This window comes from Setaria viridis, chromosome 9, assembly GCF_005286985.2.
Source record: "Setaria viridis chromosome 9, Setaria_viridis_v4.0, whole genome shotgun sequence".
In the NCBI taxonomy this organism is placed as follows: Eukaryota; Viridiplantae; Streptophyta; class Magnoliopsida; order Poales; family Poaceae; genus Setaria; species Setaria viridis.
Genome location: NC_048271.2, coordinates 237,994 through 255,070, shown reverse-complemented (window position 1 = coordinate 255,070; position 17,077 = coordinate 237,994). Strand labels below are relative to the sequence as shown.

The 17,077-nt window shown below is 47.2% G+C and overlaps 5 protein-coding genes across 10 annotated transcripts; 1 reads left to right on the top strand and 4 right to left on the bottom strand.

The window, feature by feature from the left end:
• Positions 1–1,041: 1,041 nt before the first annotated feature.
• On the bottom strand, positions 1,042–4,253 carry LOC117836510 (gibberellin 20 oxidase 1-D). 2 transcript variants are annotated; one of them, XM_034715952.2, is made up of 3 exons: positions 3,719–4,253; positions 3,569–3,639; positions 1,042–2,376 (listed from the first exon to the last, which is right to left on the bottom strand). In XM_034715952.2, exon 3 carries the CDS (start codon positions 2,369–2,371, stop codon positions 1,250–1,252), a length of 1,122 nt encoding a protein of 373 aa, XP_034571843.1. In that variant the 5' UTR covers positions 2,372–2,376; positions 3,569–3,639; positions 3,719–4,253; the 3' UTR covers positions 1,042–1,249. The 2 variants fall into 2 exon arrangements, with proteins under 2 accessions (XP_034571843.1, XP_034571844.1); XM_034715953.2 differs by having other exon boundaries at positions 3,748–4,253.
• A 1,141-nt stretch (positions 4,254–5,394) lies between these two features.
• On the bottom strand, positions 5,395–11,136 carry LOC117840897 (PGR5-like protein 1A, chloroplastic). Of its 2 annotated transcripts, none has more exons than XM_072291201.1 (9): positions 10,669–11,136; positions 10,466–10,566; positions 10,275–10,331; positions 10,083–10,159; positions 9,891–9,939; positions 9,059–9,169; positions 8,883–8,980; positions 8,704–8,783; positions 5,395–5,731 (listed from the first exon to the last, which is right to left on the bottom strand). In XM_072291201.1, the coding sequence occupies exons 1-8, from the start codon at positions 11,033–11,035 to the stop codon at positions 8,717–8,719; spliced, it is 927 nt and encodes a 308-aa protein (XP_072147302.1). In that variant the 5' UTR covers positions 11,036–11,136; the 3' UTR covers positions 5,395–5,731; positions 8,704–8,716. The 2 variants fall into 2 exon arrangements, with proteins under 2 accessions (XP_072147302.1, XP_034577325.1); XM_034721434.2 differs by lacking the exon at positions 5,395–5,731 and adding an exon at positions 7,959–8,258 and having other exon boundaries at positions 10,669–11,133.
• Positions 11,137–11,510: 374 nt separating this feature from the next.
• LOC140220082 (probable carbohydrate esterase At4g34215) lies at positions 11,511–16,031 on the bottom strand. The gene is made up of 4 exons (XM_072291202.1): positions 15,944–16,031; positions 12,573–13,349; positions 12,294–12,480; positions 11,511–11,818 (listed from the first exon to the last, which is right to left on the bottom strand). Exons 2-4 carry the CDS (start codon positions 13,158–13,160, stop codon positions 11,745–11,747), a joined length of 849 nt encoding a protein of 282 aa, XP_072147303.1. The 5' UTR covers positions 13,161–13,349; positions 15,944–16,031; the 3' UTR covers positions 11,511–11,744.
• On the top strand, positions 13,808–14,862 carry LOC117840898 (probable carbohydrate esterase At4g34215). Its single transcript, XM_034721435.2, has 2 exons — positions 13,808–14,407; positions 14,491–14,862. The coding sequence occupies exons 1-2, from the start codon at positions 13,808–13,810 to the stop codon at positions 14,683–14,685; spliced, it is 795 nt and encodes a 264-aa protein (XP_034577326.1). The 3' UTR covers positions 14,686–14,862.
• LOC117840899 (uncharacterized) lies at positions 14,696–16,555 on the bottom strand. Of its 4 annotated transcripts, XR_004637111.2 has the most exons (4): positions 16,273–16,553; positions 16,072–16,202; positions 15,926–15,994; positions 14,696–15,176 (listed from the first exon to the last, which is right to left on the bottom strand). XR_004637111.2 is itself a non-coding variant. In XM_034721439.2 (3 exons), exons 1-2 carry the CDS (start codon positions 16,410–16,412, stop codon positions 16,073–16,075), a joined length of 270 nt encoding a protein of 89 aa, XP_034577330.1. In that variant the 5' UTR covers positions 16,413–16,555; the 3' UTR covers positions 14,696–15,176; position 16,072. The 4 variants fall into 4 exon arrangements, 3 of the variants coding, with proteins under 3 accessions (XP_034577330.1, XP_034577328.1, XP_034577329.1); XM_034721439.2 differs by lacking the exon at positions 15,926–15,994 and having other exon boundaries at positions 16,273–16,555; XM_034721437.2 differs by lacking the exon at positions 14,696–15,176 and having other exon boundaries at positions 15,875–15,994; positions 16,273–16,552.
• Positions 16,556–17,077: the final 522 nt, after the last annotated feature.

The following is a 17,077-nucleotide window of genomic DNA, read 5'->3' as shown; positions in this document are numbered from 1 at the left end:
GAGATGCTTTGTCTGTATATGCATGCCTCTCGATGGATGGATGGGAAAAAATATAAAATCCGATGGATACTGAGGAAAAAAAGAAATTAGAAAGAAAGAAAGGATTTGTAGGTATGTGGGCGGAGCATCTCATGTCATCCTCTTGTGGCCTGTGGGCGCGCGCATGCATGCACAAGCACACAGCACTGCACGAATTGCCACCTTGGCCTTAATTTCTTTGGTTCCATGTTTCTATGTCGCTTAGCTTAGCTTGCTTCGTGTGCCGATCGACTCTAGCTAGTATTTGCATCATGCATTGCCTCGATATCGGATAGGATCGATCGGATCGGATAATAATAATAATAATAATAATAATATTTGGGATGAATATATAGCTAGGTGATCAAGATGATGCACATATACATATACATGATATGATATGATGATGAAAGTGATATGCAATGCTGGTGCCTCTATTCGTTTTGGTTTCGTCGCTTTCCCCCGTCCCTTTCCGTCGCTTTTATTCTACTGCTACTGATCGTCGTCGTCGATATATGCAGTGCAATATTATGCATCCTTGCTTGTTGTTGCATATTTAGATCCCCAAATCTTCAATTTGTTCCTGTCCCTGCCCCTGCCCCTCTGGCGGCGTCTCGTCTCTCTCTTTGTTCCCTTGTTAGCTTACTCGGCCGCGTGCCTGATGCTCATCAGTCACCATCGTTGCCATCGTCACTCGTATACGTACTAGCTAGTGAGTGATGTACGCAGGTATGGTATTAGTAATCTCACTTTGGTAAACAATTGTGTAGCTAGCTAGAGGGAGAGGGTACATGTCATGCTGGTGCGGTGCCTGGAGTACTAGCTTAGCGACTCAGTCCAATTCCATCCATCGGTTCCAACGGAGAAGTCGAAAACAAAAACAGAGCAAACGCCAAAATAGAAACACGGACTAGATAGCTAGCTCTATACTATACTACGATACGAGCTGAGTATATACTAGTTATGAGCCGTTGGTTCCCAAGAAATTAAAAGCAGAGCTACCAAAGGATAAAAAGGCAATCATCAAAACAATAAAGCCAGGGAGCTTTTTACTAGCTATAGCTTATTAGTATGCGTGCTTGTTGCTTAACAACTAACAATCATATAACTCGATTTCATTTCAGTATAAAGCAGCCATCGCCTACACCTTCAATATAATATAATTCCTTCAACTACGTACGGGAGCGGATCGGAGCAGATCCAGCAGAGGCCGGCAAACAAAGCGTTCACTTCAGAGTTGGTGGTTGTTGTTGCCATGGATGAGGAGCCAGTTTGAGAATGCCTCGAGCGTCCTCATGTCCGCCCTGTAGTGCCTCATGGTGAAGTCCAGCAGCGCCCGCCACGTGAAGTCCGGGTACGCCCTCGGGTTGCGGTCGTCGACGAGCTCCCCCGGCGGCCGCACCACCTTGTCCATCTCCGGGCAGAGGAAGAAGGCGAGCGAGCGGCGCGGCACGCGGCTGTTGACGACGGCGCGGTGGAGGCAGCTCCGGTACCGGCCGTTGGAGAGCGCCATGAAGGTGTCGCCGATGTTGACGACGAAGGCTCCGGCGTGGGGGCGGATGGAGCGCCACCGCCCGCCGGCGAAGACCTGGAGGCCGCCGACGTCGTCCTGGTGGAGGATGGTGAGGGAGGTGGGGTCGCAATGCGGCCCGGTGCCGAGCGTGTCGTAGGGCCGCTGGCATGGCGGATAGTAGTTGAGGCGCATGATGGAGTCGTTACCCTCGAAGAATCGCCGGAAGTGGGAGGGCCCCACGCCCAGGCTCTCCCCCAGCACCTCCATGATCTCCAGCGACAGCCGGCTCATCTCCGAGCAGTAGCGACCGTACACCTCGCCGTGGTGGCGATACGCCTCGCCCAGCTTCTCCACGAAGTAGCTGCTGACGAGCTGCTCGCCGGCGACGTCGTCGGAAGGAGAGTAGCGGAACGACAGCGTCTCCTTCCATGGCAGCTTGGAGGCGAACCGCCCCGTGAAGCTGCTGGCGTAGCCGCAGCTCTCGCCCGGGCGGCGCTGCGCGCGCTGCTTGTCGGCGAGGGGCAGCGTGAAGAAGGTGTCCATGCAGCGGTGGGCCTCGGCGAGCAGCGCCGGGTCGATGCCGTGGTTCACCACCTGGAAGAAGCCGTGGAGCCCGCAGGCGTCGCCCACCTGGCGCACCACCTCGGCGTTGGCGGCGCCGCCGGAGAGGTCGATGAGAGGCACGGGCAGCTCCTCGACAGCGTCCGGGGTGGGGCTCTCGTCCGCCGGCCATAAAAACTGCTCGGGGATGTCGGCCTGGCCGCTCAGCCGGGCGGCGTCGAACACAAGAGGCTGCTGCTGCTGCTGCTGCTTGGTGTCATCAAGCGCAGCCTGCACCATGGTGGCTGCAAAGGCAGAAGCAGAGTATGATGTTGTGGGAGAGATGAGAAGAGGGACTCTGCTCCGCTCGCCGCTGCTCTGCTCTCAGAACAATTTTTAATCTCTCACCCCACCTCCCTCTCTGCCTGCCTGCCCTTTTATACAAGACAACACCGGGAGTAGGAGGAGGAGGACAGGGGTGGGGGGGCCTACTCCCTGGCTCCCTGCCCTCACACGGTATGTGAGTGTATGACTGCTGGAGAGGAGGAGAGGACGCCGGGGGGCCCTTTTTCTCAGAGAGAGACTATCTGCGAAACGGCGCCATGCTGCTTGCGCCCTTCACCAACACAAAAAATATGATCATTGTTCTTTTCTCGTGGATTCGTAGGAAAGTGTGTGCCCCTCCTCTCTTTACGCTTTCAGACAGTTTTTTTAGAGCAACATTTTCAGACAGTTGGATTCGTGAGATTATATTCAACTGTAGGATGGAGTCGTGTATACTAAGGCCAATCTGAGTGGTGAGTCCATGAGCATTAATTTACACGTCACATCACCAATTTTGCTAACATAGCAAGGTATTTATGAGGAGAGAAGAAGAAGTTTCATCCTCATGACACTCAACGGACATAGTTACTTCCTAATTTTAGTAACCGTGCAGTGAAACTGACCTAAGCCCTTTCATTTCTTAAGGCAAGATACTTAGTTGATACTTGTGGTAAGTAAAAATAACTGTCGACATGCGCTCGCCAGGGGATCTACGGCCCAGGTTACTTGCATTGAGGCGACGTGGGCACGTAGGGAAGCAACAAGTCCGACAGCTTTAATTTGGATTGAGCAAAATTGTGGTGCTCTAGGCTTACCTAACTAACTAAAACAGGTGGACATGTAGCTGTACCCCACAATCATCAAGAGGTTACTAACATCAATTGATGAGATAAGAGTTTAATTAGATGGTGGCATGTAACTAACTAATCTTTTGTGTCCCTACACAAATATATAGCACATCAGTCATGTTCATTCGGTCACCTAAGATGTATACCAACATTATCCGACTCTAACTTTACTCTCGGTTATCATTGTGTAAGTATATATAGAGTTTTACTCCACTTGAGTCGACTGAAAGCTTATCCATCAGTCACACAAATTTGTACTAAAAAAATGAATGGGGAAGAGAGTTTGGGTTAGGATTTGGGGGTTCGGGGTTTTGGAAGCTTATACCTGCTTGTCAGTCCAGTGCCGGGGGAGGGATATGGTTCTTTGTAGCTTTACATGTCACCAGCGAAAGGTACCTAGATGGATTATTGAGATCAAATCAATATGCAGTGCATGCACAAATAATCACCCAAGAACGAACAGAGTAGAGAGCACTTGGTTCATCGGCATGTGAGAGGGTGTACTGGAACAGCAAAAACGACAAGAGACGACAGGCTTGTTGGCCATCATCCGATCCGGTTCTGTAGGTGTTGGCGAAAAGACATTCATGCATGTATTATTTTGGAAGAAGAAGATCCTAGCTCATATATCCAAGATGTATGTATGTATGTTGATACTGTGGCTGGTTTCAGTGGTAGCAGGTTATTAGCTAGGGCCGGGACATATATGATGATGATGATCATCCAAAGATTGCATGCTAGCTCTACCGACCAGAATATATACGGTACGGTGGTAGTTGTTACACGCGAACCATGCACGCCCATTGTTTAGGCATGCATTACTTACGTCTAATGTTGCGCTAGCTAGCTGCCTCTCTATATATGAGTGTCGCCATCGAGCAAGCAATGCAAGCCCCGATCATCATCGATATCTCGTGCATGCCTCTTTTTTCTTTTTGAACCAACGGGCAACAAACTGCGCCTCTTTTTTCAAGCCAGCAGCCAACTCGCTCGATCGGCTTCATTTTTAGAGATGCCTCCTCCTTGCTTTTCATCGCTGCCTACCTATCTAGATCATCGATCTATATAAGCATTTGCTGTCGCCCCTTTCGGCGCATGCCAATTCCAGCAACTACTGTACGTGGCGACGCCCCACGGTTACACGTGATTTATGGATTGCATGCATGTGATACCTTTAATTTACATGCCCTAATAATACGACAACAGAATTGGCAACTACTCTAGCTAAGGTTGCTCGCTCCAAGAAAAAAAGTACATCATTTCTCTCCTCGCCTGCCTAATGTTTTTTTAAAAAAAAAACTAGCTAGATATTTACTTCCTTTCTCCTGTCTTGTCTGTTTGTTTGTCGCCTAGTTCGGCTAGCTCTTCTTTGGATTCCTTTAGCACTAGAAGCTAGGAGCAGCTGCGAACTGAGCTATTAAGATTCCTTGTGGTGAAACTTACTCATCAAGGTTCGAGTCCAAGGACTCGGTATTGGTGTTCACATTTTTCTGGATTTATTCAAGAATTTAACCGGCACTATTCTTTCAGTGGTAGGCGACGTGCCCATCAACGGCGAGGCGTTAGTGGTGACTTTGTCAATCTCGAGGATATGCCAGCTCAGTATTTTAGAGATGCTCGTAGGGGTAGGATTGCGTGACTGTATGCGAGCGACTACGTCCGTGTGATTCAAAAAAAAAAAAGAAGCTAGGAGCATCTGGGTGGTGTATCTCCTTCAATTCTCCTATACTATGAATTGAAAGAGTACTTGCATGCATTGGGTGGATCTGTTGTCTTAATTAGCTGCAGCCTTGTGTATGTATCTGTGTTGATTAAGCTAGCATGCATATTGATGGATGGATGGATGATTGCACAATAGCTGCTGGGAGCGAGGCTATGCATGCATGCTGTGCGGTCCAATTTAATATGTCCTACATACTCAAGCTCATATTCAAGCGCGCGCTGATTGATCCAATGATGAACGTAACCAGCTAGAGAGCACCCAATATTTGTCACACACACACAGACATATGTATATATATAGTAGTTAGCTAGCTAGGCTGCAGAAATTAAAGTAAGGTTACTTACTACATTTAGTAGCTAGGCATGCATATGGCAGCAGGCGTAGTACACGCCGTTGCCTGTACATACCACATTATTAGCACACACCAATGCAAGCAAGCTGGCTGATTACATCAACTTTAGTTTCAACAACCTTTGTATACATACATATTAGTTTAATTTGTCCGATCCCTAGCTAGCTATCTAGTAATTGATCGAACAGGCTGTCCGTCTGGGCATACACATGTAATCAACAGTGCACATCCTAGCTAGTAGGCAGCACGCACCTGATCACATCTCATGTTCCGTCCACTGGCCTCCGATCCGATCCGCTTAGCTTGATGATGATGATGAACAACACTAGTCCCAGCTAGCTAGCTAGAATATATAGCTAATAAACCACCAATTGTGTTGTGTTGCATGCATGATCATCATATCCATGATTTGTCTGATGAACGAACATATATAAGTATGATGCGTGGCTCTTCGATTTCTTGAGGAACTGCATGCTCTCTTATATATGAATTAATGTATGGAGGCATGCAAGACAAGAGCGAATAAGACAAGGGATACTCGAAGGATCCGGTGCTGGTTGTTACTAGTTTAATTAGTGTCTAACGCATGCATGCACATGAGGCCTAGAGTTGGTTGTTTGGTGCCTAGAGGTACGTTCCATCTCATCTTCCACTGGACTCTGTTGGATCTTCCATCCATCCGAATCCGATCCCCCGCTAATAATTGCAAAGGATGGGACAAACAGCAGATGCATTGCTTAATTGCTCGGGATGCATCATCGATCTTATGTTTAATTTGGATAATAATTGCTAATAATTGCTTAATTGTAGCAGCTAGCTAGTGCACACATATACTCCTAGGACAGAGACACTTTGTTTGCTTCTTCTTCCTCCTTGTATGAGCATACACATACATTGGCCATCCATCCATGCATGCACAACAAAATACTAAACCTACTTGATGGGACTTGCAGCATCGATCTATCCCGGCCTACTTGATGACCATTCCGACAAGCAATTGAGTCATATTTCCAAGGTTATCGTCGCTGATAACTTGAGAACATAATTAATGCCAACTATATATATATAGATAGATATTAACCCAATGCATGCAAAGGTTTTCGCTGTCGGCAATGAAATTGAATGGCCTTCAGATCGAGTTAACCGATGGATGATGAGCTAGTTACCAACCACACCAGCAGAGCGGATCGACGACGATGACAGATGTGACGTGCAAAGCCGATCGATGGATCATCTAGTTATTACGGCGTCAAAATTAAACAACCGATCGAGTAATTGTGAAACATGGTTCCATCGATATGATGATCATACCTAACCTAGCTACTACCTAATAACAAGTACACATGCATCGATCATCGTTGATGCTTGCGTATGCATGACTCTATTTTTTTCTCTTTTTTCCAAAACATATATAGGCGGCAGATGTTTACATGCATGCATGGAACCCATTCTCACCACCCCTATGACTCTATTTTTTTTTGAGGGAAAATATTTAATCTTTCCCGAAAAAAAAAATTAATCTCCTCCTTGTTTGCCTGTTGTTGTTTTGGTCGCTTTATTTGGCAATCTTAGGGGGGTGACTACAGGGCTCATCTTTGTCTATGCAGGGCTGTGGTGTCTTAGGCCATTTTAGTTGAGTTGGGATGCGGTATGGGTCTCTTCTGTGGTATGAGTAGTGTCTTAGGTCGTTTAGATGGGTTGGAGTGTGGTGTGGTGTGTGGTGATTTGTACTCTTTGTAATTTATTGGTTGTTGTTGTAATAATCGTCTTCTTCTTCATGAACACGTGCTCAAGAACATTTCAAAAAAAAAAGAAAATCTGTTCATGAAAATTCAGATGCGATATGGCAGCATCAGTGCACAGTCTTTTTTTTTTAAAGAACAAAAAAGGGAGAGAAAAAACTAACTCAGCAAGCAGGTCGGCAACTGGGATAAATGTATGTGCACGCATAATGCGTGTGTTTCCGGAGAAAGAATGACATTACCTATACCTACCCGATGGATGCTATGTATGCTACAGGATCGGATCATTGGAGAACAAAACATGCATGTTTCGTTTCAAGCGCATCACTGGGTCCAAAGTTTGCAAAAGCTGTATGCAACCACCTAATGTACGTTTAGGCAACCGAATTTCATTAGTTTGGTGGAGGAAAGCAATGCGATCGATGTATGTAACCAAACCAACATCTGGTATTACATACGTATGTGGGTCTTGTTATATATATTCTGGACACACAATTAATTAGTGTGTTATTTTGATTATACTATTATTAGAGTACTCGATTCGACAATCTATCAAATCCTTCATCAATTTTGAAAGAATCAGTTCAATATTTTTGTCTGGATTTTTGAAATGTGCATGGCAAGCAAGTTAATGTTGAATCAGATCATTGAAATGCTCTCCATACTATATATAGTATGTTTGAGTTGCTGGTATTTTCATAAAAGGAGAATTTTTCATACTGGGCGACGAATAGAGAATCCAAAGTGCATGGACCCAAACTAGTTTTGTCAGACCATCCCAGCCAGCATGTCCCGCAGTGAATTGGCGGGACATGGAAGTGAACGAGAAGTGTTAAGTGTCAGTGAATTGTCTGTCGTTTTCCGGCCACCTTAAACTTTTAAGTGTAACTGATCGATATGATGCATGTAACTTAGTAATAATTAGTACTTTAAATCAAAGTTGAGACTTACGATCGCACAGCGCTAGCGTATGTAGTGGACTGTTAATAGTCACTGTACCATCGGCAGCTATACCTAAGCTTTTCTATACACACTCTACAGCTCTCATCCCAGACCATGCATGACACTCTGATCCTGCTCTGGATGATCGGATTCTTTTAACCAACTCTACTAGTGGTTGCAGGCTTTGCAGTTTCTTGAGTGGACTGCGGACGGCCACCTCGTTCGAAAGAATAGACAATGCTGGAGCTCTTTGTTCCTAGCAACCAAAAATAAACTTGTATCGTCAGCACCATCACCTTTCAGGCTTTGAACAAGCTGCACAATATATTTCACATATGCCACTTGACCAAATTGCTTGTATCACTTGATCCATCATCGTCGATGCGGTAATCTATCTGAAGCTCTCTCTTTTACAAGCGATTTTCATTCCCCTTAATAGGCTATAATGCATCGCATAAACATCATTGATGGTACGATTTTTTCATATACAAAACAAAAAATTTCGAAGCAAAATGTGGGACAAATCCTAGTTGTTTTTAGTTTTCAAGTGAAAAAGCAAATCCTAGTTATTACTACCTTTGCTGTTGTTAACCCTATCTTAGAAAGCAGATACCAAGTCACTAAAGTTTTGCTCAGATTTATACATTACTGCACGTGCCAGATGTGCTACTGCTGAGTCAGACTGGAAGAGCAACTCTTACCTTGCTTATGCTTTCAATTTGACGGTTCTGGAAATGTGATCACCCGAGATTTTGAGTCATATACCAACTCAGTACTGCAACTGCAAAAGGAGAACATTGCAAAGGTGTTCCTTAGAAATAAGCCATCAAAGAGTCTAGATCACGAATGGAGGTAATATGAACCAGATAACGGGGCATACTTTGCACATTTCACATTGTTTGTTGTACCGCCACTAGAGACCGACAGTATAGTCCCAAAGAAGGATTGATTTTCAGTACCACAATTCGGACATGGACCCTAGGCACCCAGAAAATTCATCAGTACTGCAATACATTTATGCCATGAAGAATAATAGATAGCACGAAGGAAAAGTACCTTCAGGATTAGAAAGTCCTGGACTATGGCTTTAGTCAACAATTGTGCTAAGAACAATATTAGTGGCAGAGCAGCAAACCATGTGAAAATGAAACCAAAAGGCTCTGGCAGCTGCACCATCCAAGAAGATCGCAGAGTTAACAAAGGAAAATGGTGACCTCAAAGCAATGATGAAAGCATGCATATTGATAAAGCTCATTTTGATAATTCTTCAGAACTATTTTCTGAAAGGAGAATATAAATGTATCTGGACTTGGAATCTATAGCAATAATTAAGTTTAAGCAACAAAACTTGTCGCTTCATTTGATTATTTAGCAGCTGTAGTATAGGGATGATGGAATTGATAATTCTCCATTCTAATTTATCTAACTATATATGAATTTTTTTTTTGAAACGTAAATGGCAGGAGCTCTGCCGCATCTTATAAGAAGAACAGAAGTTTCAGTACAAATTACATTCCTTGTTAAACTATATATGAATTGCTTATTTGGTTAGTGGTTAGCGAGGGATTTAGGCCTTGTTTAGTTGGCCAATTTGGGAGATGCAAAATTCCTGTTCCAGCACTGTAGCACACTGTAGCGTTTCGTTTGTATTTGTGAATTATTGTCCAAACATTGACTAATTAGGCTCAAAAGATTCGTCTCGCAAAGTACAACAAAACTGTGCAATTAGTTTTTAATTTCATCTACATTTAGTATTACATGCATGTACCGCAAGTTTGATGTGATGGGGAATCTTCTTTTTGCATAGTGTCAAAATTGGGAGTTGGGGAGTAACTAAACATGGCCTTAGATAAGGAATGAAGGAGGTACTTGAAAAGATCATCCTGACCTGGAACACATTGATCTCAAAGCCAGTCAGTTCATCGATGAAGAAGAACCTAAGTATAATGTATGGAAACCATTGTCAGATATTCATTACAAGGGGTGAACAAACACAGTTAACCCTGCTTAAACAAGTAAAAGATGAACTGACTTGACCAGTCAGAATATACTAAAAGTAAGAAACTGAGGTTGGACTCACAGTCCCAGAGCAACTGTGGTGGCTGGAACATTTAGCAGGAACATCTTTAAGTAGTCAACACTCAAGTCACTGTACACCTGCACCATATTATAACACGCATGCATAGTGGCTCAGAGCAGAAGTAATGAGAGCCATTATCAGAATAAAATTCGATAATACGTGCAGATGGACGAAGTATATATGATTATTTACCTTACGACTCCTGAGACTGCACCTGGGACCTTCCGTCACAATGACACTCCCGTCTTTCTATCAACGGTAAGCAGATCGACAGGAAATGAATTTCAGTTTTTCTTCTTGTTTCTTTTTAAAAGTCATCGGAGAATTACAGTATATGTGTGGCAGAGAAAAAGAGATTAATGGAAGCAGAGGCGAAGGAGAACCTTCAATTTGAGTTTCAACTCGTCAAATTCAGCATCAGACATGATGGGGTTGCCAGACGCATAGGCCATGGAAGCCTCCAAAAGCTTTTGCTCATCAGGGCCTGGCGATATTTGCAATAGTTAGTTACTGTAGCATTTAATTGATTTGTGCATAAATAAATCAAGTGATCAAGTAATGTACTCCATGTTTAAAGGTATAGTACTTAGCATGACGACGCTGCTTCCTTCCCACATGAGCTCCTCCTTGAGGTTGTCGAACTCCTCGTTGGACATGATGGCCTTCTGGTCGTAGTAGAAGGACTGGAGAGCTTGTAGGAACTCCTGCTCCATCTCTCCCATCGTCTTCTTCTGCTTCCTGTCGATGCTGCAGTAGGGGAGGACGTTGCTGTCCACCACCTCGTCCTGCTCCTGGACCTGCTGGCCTTGCTGCTGCTCGGTGGCGCGGAGAAGACGCCAGCGGCGGCGGCGCAGCACGACGGGCAGGGCACGGACAGGGCGGAAGCGAGGTGGTGCGGTGGCGAGGGAGGGGAGGCGGGACGCCGCCGGAGATAGCCACACCTTGGACGCCATGGACACCGATCGAGCTAGCAGATGGAGAAGAGAGCAGGTGGGGGGGAGCGGCGGGAGAGGGATATGGGAATCGGGATGTGTGGCGGTTCCTCCCTTGGCATTTGGAATGACAGCATGTGGTGGTAGCTCGGGGGACTGACACCTGCCCACTCACTGCTGCTCTGCTGACAGGGATAGAGAGATTTTTCTTCTCTCTTTTTTTCTTCTTCTGGTAGAGAATGTGTACTAGTTTGAAGATTTGGCACGACATTGTTTGCTATCCTCTCAAATTTAATTTGTTTTCATTTGACTGCTGCCCTCCTCCTTTGCCCATTTTCCAAATCGTAACCTACACTCTTTTTTTAGAGGAAATCGTAATCTACACTCTTTTTTTAGAGGAAATCGTAACCTACACTCAATCAGTATCCTGCTGAATACAGAGGGGCCCATGTTAGGTCAGGGCAGCATTTCGGCCTGCACCATGTGAGCCGGAAAATTCATGGGCCGAGCGCATCGAAGCAGTCACTGCCAGAAAATTCAAGTGATTTTTGTTCCGCACAACACTCAGGATCTACTAAATAAGATCAAAGGGTTTACAAGGTGGTATGATTTCTGTATACCATATCTTGTATGTATCGCCCTCTATGTGCAGAAAGTTATGTGGATTTCTTTTTTCACCTCACCTGTTTGATATAGGAACAGGTACATGTGCTGATGTACATGTCCCTCTTCAAATAAAGACGAAGCAACAGAGTAACATGATTTGCAGCCACCATGGTTTTGGGGTTTGAGAATGTGCATGTCCTATCACCCCAGGGAAAAAAAAGGAGGAATAAATATGATTTCAATTCGATTAATCATACAAGAGACTGTAACAGACTAGCTTGTGTGCATGCACCAACGCAGTCTGTCATAGTCCTGTTTTACTCTCACCAAGTTGACATATTTACCAGGGTTTTCCAATTCCTGGAGCCAATAACAATGATATGCCTACTTAACCTGAACAGAACCGTACGTTTCCCGTTCCATGATGAGCTAGAGTATTTTGTTTGGCGTACCGTACCGTACGTTTCCAGTGCGCAATATATAGTAATGGCATACTATGATATCATTACGTATGAAGCAATAAAGGGAAATTATAAGAATGTCTGTATATATAGAGTCATTTAGTAATACAATGATTATAAGAATGGGTACGTTCCTTCCTAATGAATCATCCAAATAAAGAAATAATGAAGCAAGCAGATAGATAGAGATGCTAGCTAGGGTCGGGATGTACCATAATTCAAATAGGATTGGGCCAACATATGGCCAAGCTGGACTTGAGCTTGGGTGCTAAGATGCAGGTGGCCGTCTTGCAATGGCAACCCCATCGCATCCACAAATCTGACGTTCCGGAGTTTGATCCCTTTCTGTGCTTCCCTTACCAGCTGAGTGTAGTGTCCGAGGCCCGATGCTAACCCAACCTGAAATGAAACCAAATGAATTGCTTTGCTTTGCTTACCAGTTGAGTGTAGGTAGCAACAACCATGCCCAAGCGACAAGCAAAGGTAGGTACCTGGATGACTAGGAGGTGCGGGATGCCGAGATCTGCGCGGATGTCTCGGACGAACATCCCCATCCTGCGCCCGTACTCGTTGGCGTCGGACCACCTCACGGTGTCGCTCTCCCCCTGGTACCAGAGCAGGGCCCCGATCCGGCCGCCGGTCTCGAGGGCGACGCGCGCCCGGCGCAGCATCTGGGCGTAGAGGTCGGTGCCCCTGGCCCAGTCGGCCATCCGCGTGCCTCCGACGGCGCAGGGCACGAGGGCGACGACGGGTGCCCCCGCGCGGCCGGAGCGGAGCAGCGCGTTGGCGAACGGCATCCCGGGCCCCACCCCGACGGCGTGGTTGTTGGAGGCGTCGATGCCCTGGTGGAGCGGCTCGCGCGCCTGCTCCCAGCGGAGGTCCGGGGAGAGGCGGAGGACGGCGGGGGAGGGCGCGCAGTCGGAGGGGACGACGCCGTCCCAGCGGTTGGCGACGACTCCGCCGCGGCCGGCCATGTTGGACTGGCCCGCCAGGATGAAGATGAGCTTGTCGGACGGGGGCACGTCGGCGAGGGCGGCCGGGGAGGAGGCGAGGAGGAGGAGGAGGAGGAGCATCTCCATTGTTTGAATTCGCACTAAGCTTCGTGCCTTGCTCTCCTGTCTTCCTTGTCTCGTTCAAAAAAAAGCAGCAGAGGTCTTTTGGATGGTTGGTTGGTCGGCTCGTCTTTCCAGGCCACCCTCTGCATTTGGATGCGCCGACGCCACCCAATGCAAGCCTGACCCACCACTCTCACACTGCAGCTGCATACACTGGAGTATGGCAGGCAAAATGATATCCGTGATCCATGCGCGGTGCCGGTGACGGTGCTTCTTTATTTCTCTTTCTCAATCTCAACTGAATTATTATTTATTTTAGTTTTTCTAAATACATAACTTTTACTTATGCATGTAGAGATATATTACGTAGGGATACGTAAGCAAAAATTATATAATTAGAAAAATCATTATACGCCTAGAGATATGTCATGTACAGATACGTATGCAAGCAGAAGTTATGTACCTAGAAAAACCGATACGCATGCATAGAAAAAAAAGTTACGAACCAAAACGAACAGCATTTATGCATCGGAGTCGGTAGCCGTGTGCATTTATCCGACGATCTACCGTACCGCGTGTGTAAAAGCTGTGCTGCTAATAAATCTTTTATAAATAAAAGCTACCACTGCAACAAACACTGCCCGTACCGCGTGCCTCTCTGACGCCACCCAATGGCGACAGCGACACTGCTCCTCCTCCTCGTCTGCTTCCTCGCCGCCTCCTTCCTCGCCGCCGGAGGAGGAAGGCGGACGGTGGTGTTCCTGCTTGCGGGGCAGTCCAACATGGGCGGCCGCGGCGGCGCCACCAACGGCACCTGGGACCGCGTGGTGCCGCCTGAGTGCGCTCCCTCCCCGCGCATCCTCCGCCTCTCGCCGGACCTCCACTGGGAGGAGGCGCGCGAGCCGCTCCACCAGGGCATCGACCTGCACAACGTCCTCGGCGTCGGCCCCGGGATGCCCTTCGCGCACGCCGTCCTGCGCTCGCGCCGCCTCCCGCCGCACGCCGCCGTCGGCCTCGTCCCCTGCGCGCAGGGAGCCACGCCCATCACCAGCTGGTCCCGGGGGACGGAGCTGTACGAACGGATGCTCGCGCGCGCCAGGGCGGCGCTCTCCCTGCCCGGCGGCGACAGGGAGCTCGCGGCGCTGCTGTGGTACCAGGGGGAGGCCGACACCATCACCCGCCGCGACGCCGACCTCTACACGGCGAGAATGGAGGCCTTCGTCCGCGACGTCCGGCGGGACCTCAACATGCCACACCTGCTAGTCATCCAGGTAGTAACCAATCGCATTCTGAAATCCCGTCTCGTATCGATCTCTACCATGACGATGATCTTGGATGAAATGCACGACGACAGGTCGGGCTTGCCACCGGTCAGGGCAAGTTCATCGAGCTCGTCCGGGAGGCTCAGCGACGAGTCAAGCTGCCCGACGTCAAGTACGTGGACGCCAAGGGCCTCCCCATCGCCAGCGACTACACGCATCTTACGACCCCGGCACAAGTGCAGCTCGGCAAGATGCTAGCCAACGCCTACCTGGCCACGCTGTTATAGATGAGATCTATTGGCACATTGCAAATAATTCTTGCATCTGCTCTATCTCTTCTGTTCTGTTTGCTTGCCGGGATGAATCAGAGCAAGCAACATTCTTACAAATGGCATTGTAGCTCCTCATTCATCACTACTTTTAGATCCCGTTTGGTTCTTTAGGAGCTCCTAAATTTCCTGTCACTCTGCTGTCTGCTCCTCAGCTTCCTGCCCAGTATACATCTCCATGACAACCAAACCCATTACGCTGTTCATCAGTAACCAGCCAGCTGCTATCAAAGGTGCACCTCAGAATGCCTGCTGGGTGATTGCTCTGCTAATAATGCCTCAAAAGAAGCTGGGCTGCAACTTTTCAGGCACTTTTCATAATGCAGGACTGTCATGTGTTGATTGGCATGGAGATTCTCTTGCCTAGTCTAATAATTCCTGGTCATGTTGGCTTTCACTCACAGCAGTGACCGTTCATTCAACTTTGTTGGAATAGATTCCCAGTTGATCTGGAAAAAAGCAAGTTTCTTTTTTTAATGAACAGAAAAAGGAAAAAAAGACCGGGAAGTTTGACGAAGATATATCCCTAAGCACTAGAAGATTGTACACCAGGCAGACATACATTGCAAAGTCTCCAAACCGAACACCCCCTTAAGATACCTAATTCCCATGAGACAGTGCCGACAATTAAGTTATCCGTGTCAAGAGGAGCCCCTTTCCCTCCGACAACACCACATCCAGCAATAGTAGTGCTCGCTGCTAAAGCTAACCTAGAAATTATGAGGAAACAAGTGGTTGGTTCGACCACATCCAGCAAGAGTCGAGTCTTATGTTTGTGCGCACTGCAATCGTTGTCCCAGGCAGCTGCTGGGGCACAACTTGATGAGCACAATAAGCATCATTTCCTTCCTAGTAGTGGCAACCTAAGCGTCAGCATTTGGCTACACTTGGACCACCACGTGCTCGTCAAGATAACAAGAGAATTTGCAACCCGAATTATAATCACTGGCGCCATTGTTGGTTTGTAAGAGGATCTAATCTATTTGGTCCACTCATACAAAATCAGAGCCTTCACTCGATGCAGAAAACTATGAACTGATGATGAAGCATATATCTGCACTCTCTATCATACTGTTACTGTGAATGTAACCAATCAGGTTGTGCAAGAGCAGATTATCAGACACTAGTCACAGTACAGGGATTCCAATTTGCGGTTGATTATGGTGGATTATTACTGATTGGAGTCAAGCAAGTTCACCTTATTTATTGTACATACATGCTCTGATGCCTGATGGAGTGACGGGCAGGAGCAGTTCCTCTCTGCTCTCTACAGGAGAAAGAAGAGGCTGCATCTCTCAAAAAACAAAACAAAAAAAGAAAGAAAGAAGAGGCTGCTACTCTTACTCTAGTCTTGGGCGTCGTCGTAGGAGCGGTGGAAGTCGGTGGTGCATCCGGGAGCGTCGGGGTCCTCGGCGCCGCAGCAGTCGTAGAACTTGGCGGCGTAGGGGGGATCGCCGTCGCGGAGCTCGTAGTACCTTCAATTTAATTTGGTGAAGAAGAGGATACGATGAGATGGATGGTGAAGAGCGCGAGACGGAGGAGTACCTCTTCTGGTCGTCGTGGCGGCGGCAGACGAAGAAGGAAGGGTGGAACCTGCAGGAGAGGCGCGTGTTGGCCGACGGATCGTAGCTCCCCTTGCACCGCCGGCACAACTTCTCGGCCGCCGGCGTCACGCCGGAATCCATGGCCGGGCGAATTAGATTCCTTTTCGTCTCTCTGCTGGCCTGCTGCGCTGCGAGGGGGAGAGGAAGCGTATCGGATTGGTTTTGCTGGTACCTGGTGGTTTTGCTCTGCTCTGTGGGCTAAACCAAAACCGGGCCCATTGGTTTCTCACGAGTCACTCCCTCCCTTTTTTTTCTTTTCTCTCTCTCTGTATATACCCACGCTATAAAGATCCACAACAATTGAAAATATTTTTTTACCCAAATAATTTCCCTTGTACCTCTCATAGACCCACAGCAAGTCAAAGGGGTGTGACAGGAAGGGGAGATGGAAAAAACGACCAAAGGAAAATGATTCTGCCAAAATCAAATTTTTTTTACACTGCACTCTCTCCGACCTGTCCGACGTACCCACCGCAATCTCGCCCTCAAATTTTTCACCATGAATAAATCATCAATCAATCACCAGCCTTAATAATGCACTCTTTCCAAATTTGTAAACACCGAGATCCCTACCAAATAGATCACATCGGGATCCAAGCAAATCACAAATCAATCATCAATCAGCGGTAGAAGGTTTCCATTTGTGATCCATCAAAGCTGCACCGGCGATTTTGTTACCCACACTTGTCCCGCCCGTCAATCCCACCCGCCGATCGTGGCTCCTCTCTCCTCACCCTTTCCTTCCC

Bases quoted from the DNA above. Each gene is read 5' to 3' on its own strand.
- LOC117836510 (XM_034715952.2), bottom strand. From the start codon at position 2,371: ATGGTGCAGGCTGCGCTTGATGACACCAAGCAGCAGCAGCAGCAGCAG.
- LOC117840897 (XM_072291201.1), bottom strand. From the start codon at position 11,035: ATGGCGTCCAAGGTGTGGCTATCTCCGGCGGCGTCCCGCCTCCCCTCC. The intron at 9,940-10,082 runs GTGAGTCCAACC...CATTATACTTAG, and splicing joins ACCACAGTTGCTCTGGGACT to GTTCTTCTTCATCGATGAAC. The intron at 9,170-9,890 runs GTCAGGATGATC...TGGATGGTGCAG, and splicing joins TTGAGATCAATGTGTTCCAG to CTGCCAGAGCCTTTTGGTTT.
- LOC140220082 (XM_072291202.1), bottom strand. From the start codon at position 13,160: ATGGAGATGCTCCTCCTCCTCCTCCTCCTCGCCTCCTCCCCGGCCGCC. The intron at 12,481-12,572 runs GTACCTACCTTT...GTTTCATTTCAG, and splicing joins CGCACCTCCTAGTCATCCAG to GTTGGGTTAGCATCGGGCCT. The intron at 11,819-12,293 runs GTACATCCCGAC...CTGGGGTGATAG, and splicing joins CCAATCCTATTTGAATTATG to GACATGCACATTCTCAAACC.
- LOC117840898 (XM_034721435.2), top strand. From the start codon at position 13,808: ATGGCGACAGCGACACTGCTCCTCCTCCTCGTCTGCTTCCTCGCCGCC. The intron at 14,408-14,490 runs GTAGTAACCAAT...GCACGACGACAG, and splicing joins CACACCTGCTAGTCATCCAG to GTCGGGCTTGCCACCGGTCA.
- LOC117840899 (XM_034721439.2), bottom strand. From the start codon at position 16,412: ATGGATTCCGGCGTGACGCCGGCGGCCGAGAAGTTGTGCCGGCGGTGC. The intron at 16,203-16,272 runs GTACTCCTCCGT...ATTAAATTGAAG, and splicing joins CGCCACGACGACCAGAAGAG to GTACTACGAGCTCCGCGACG.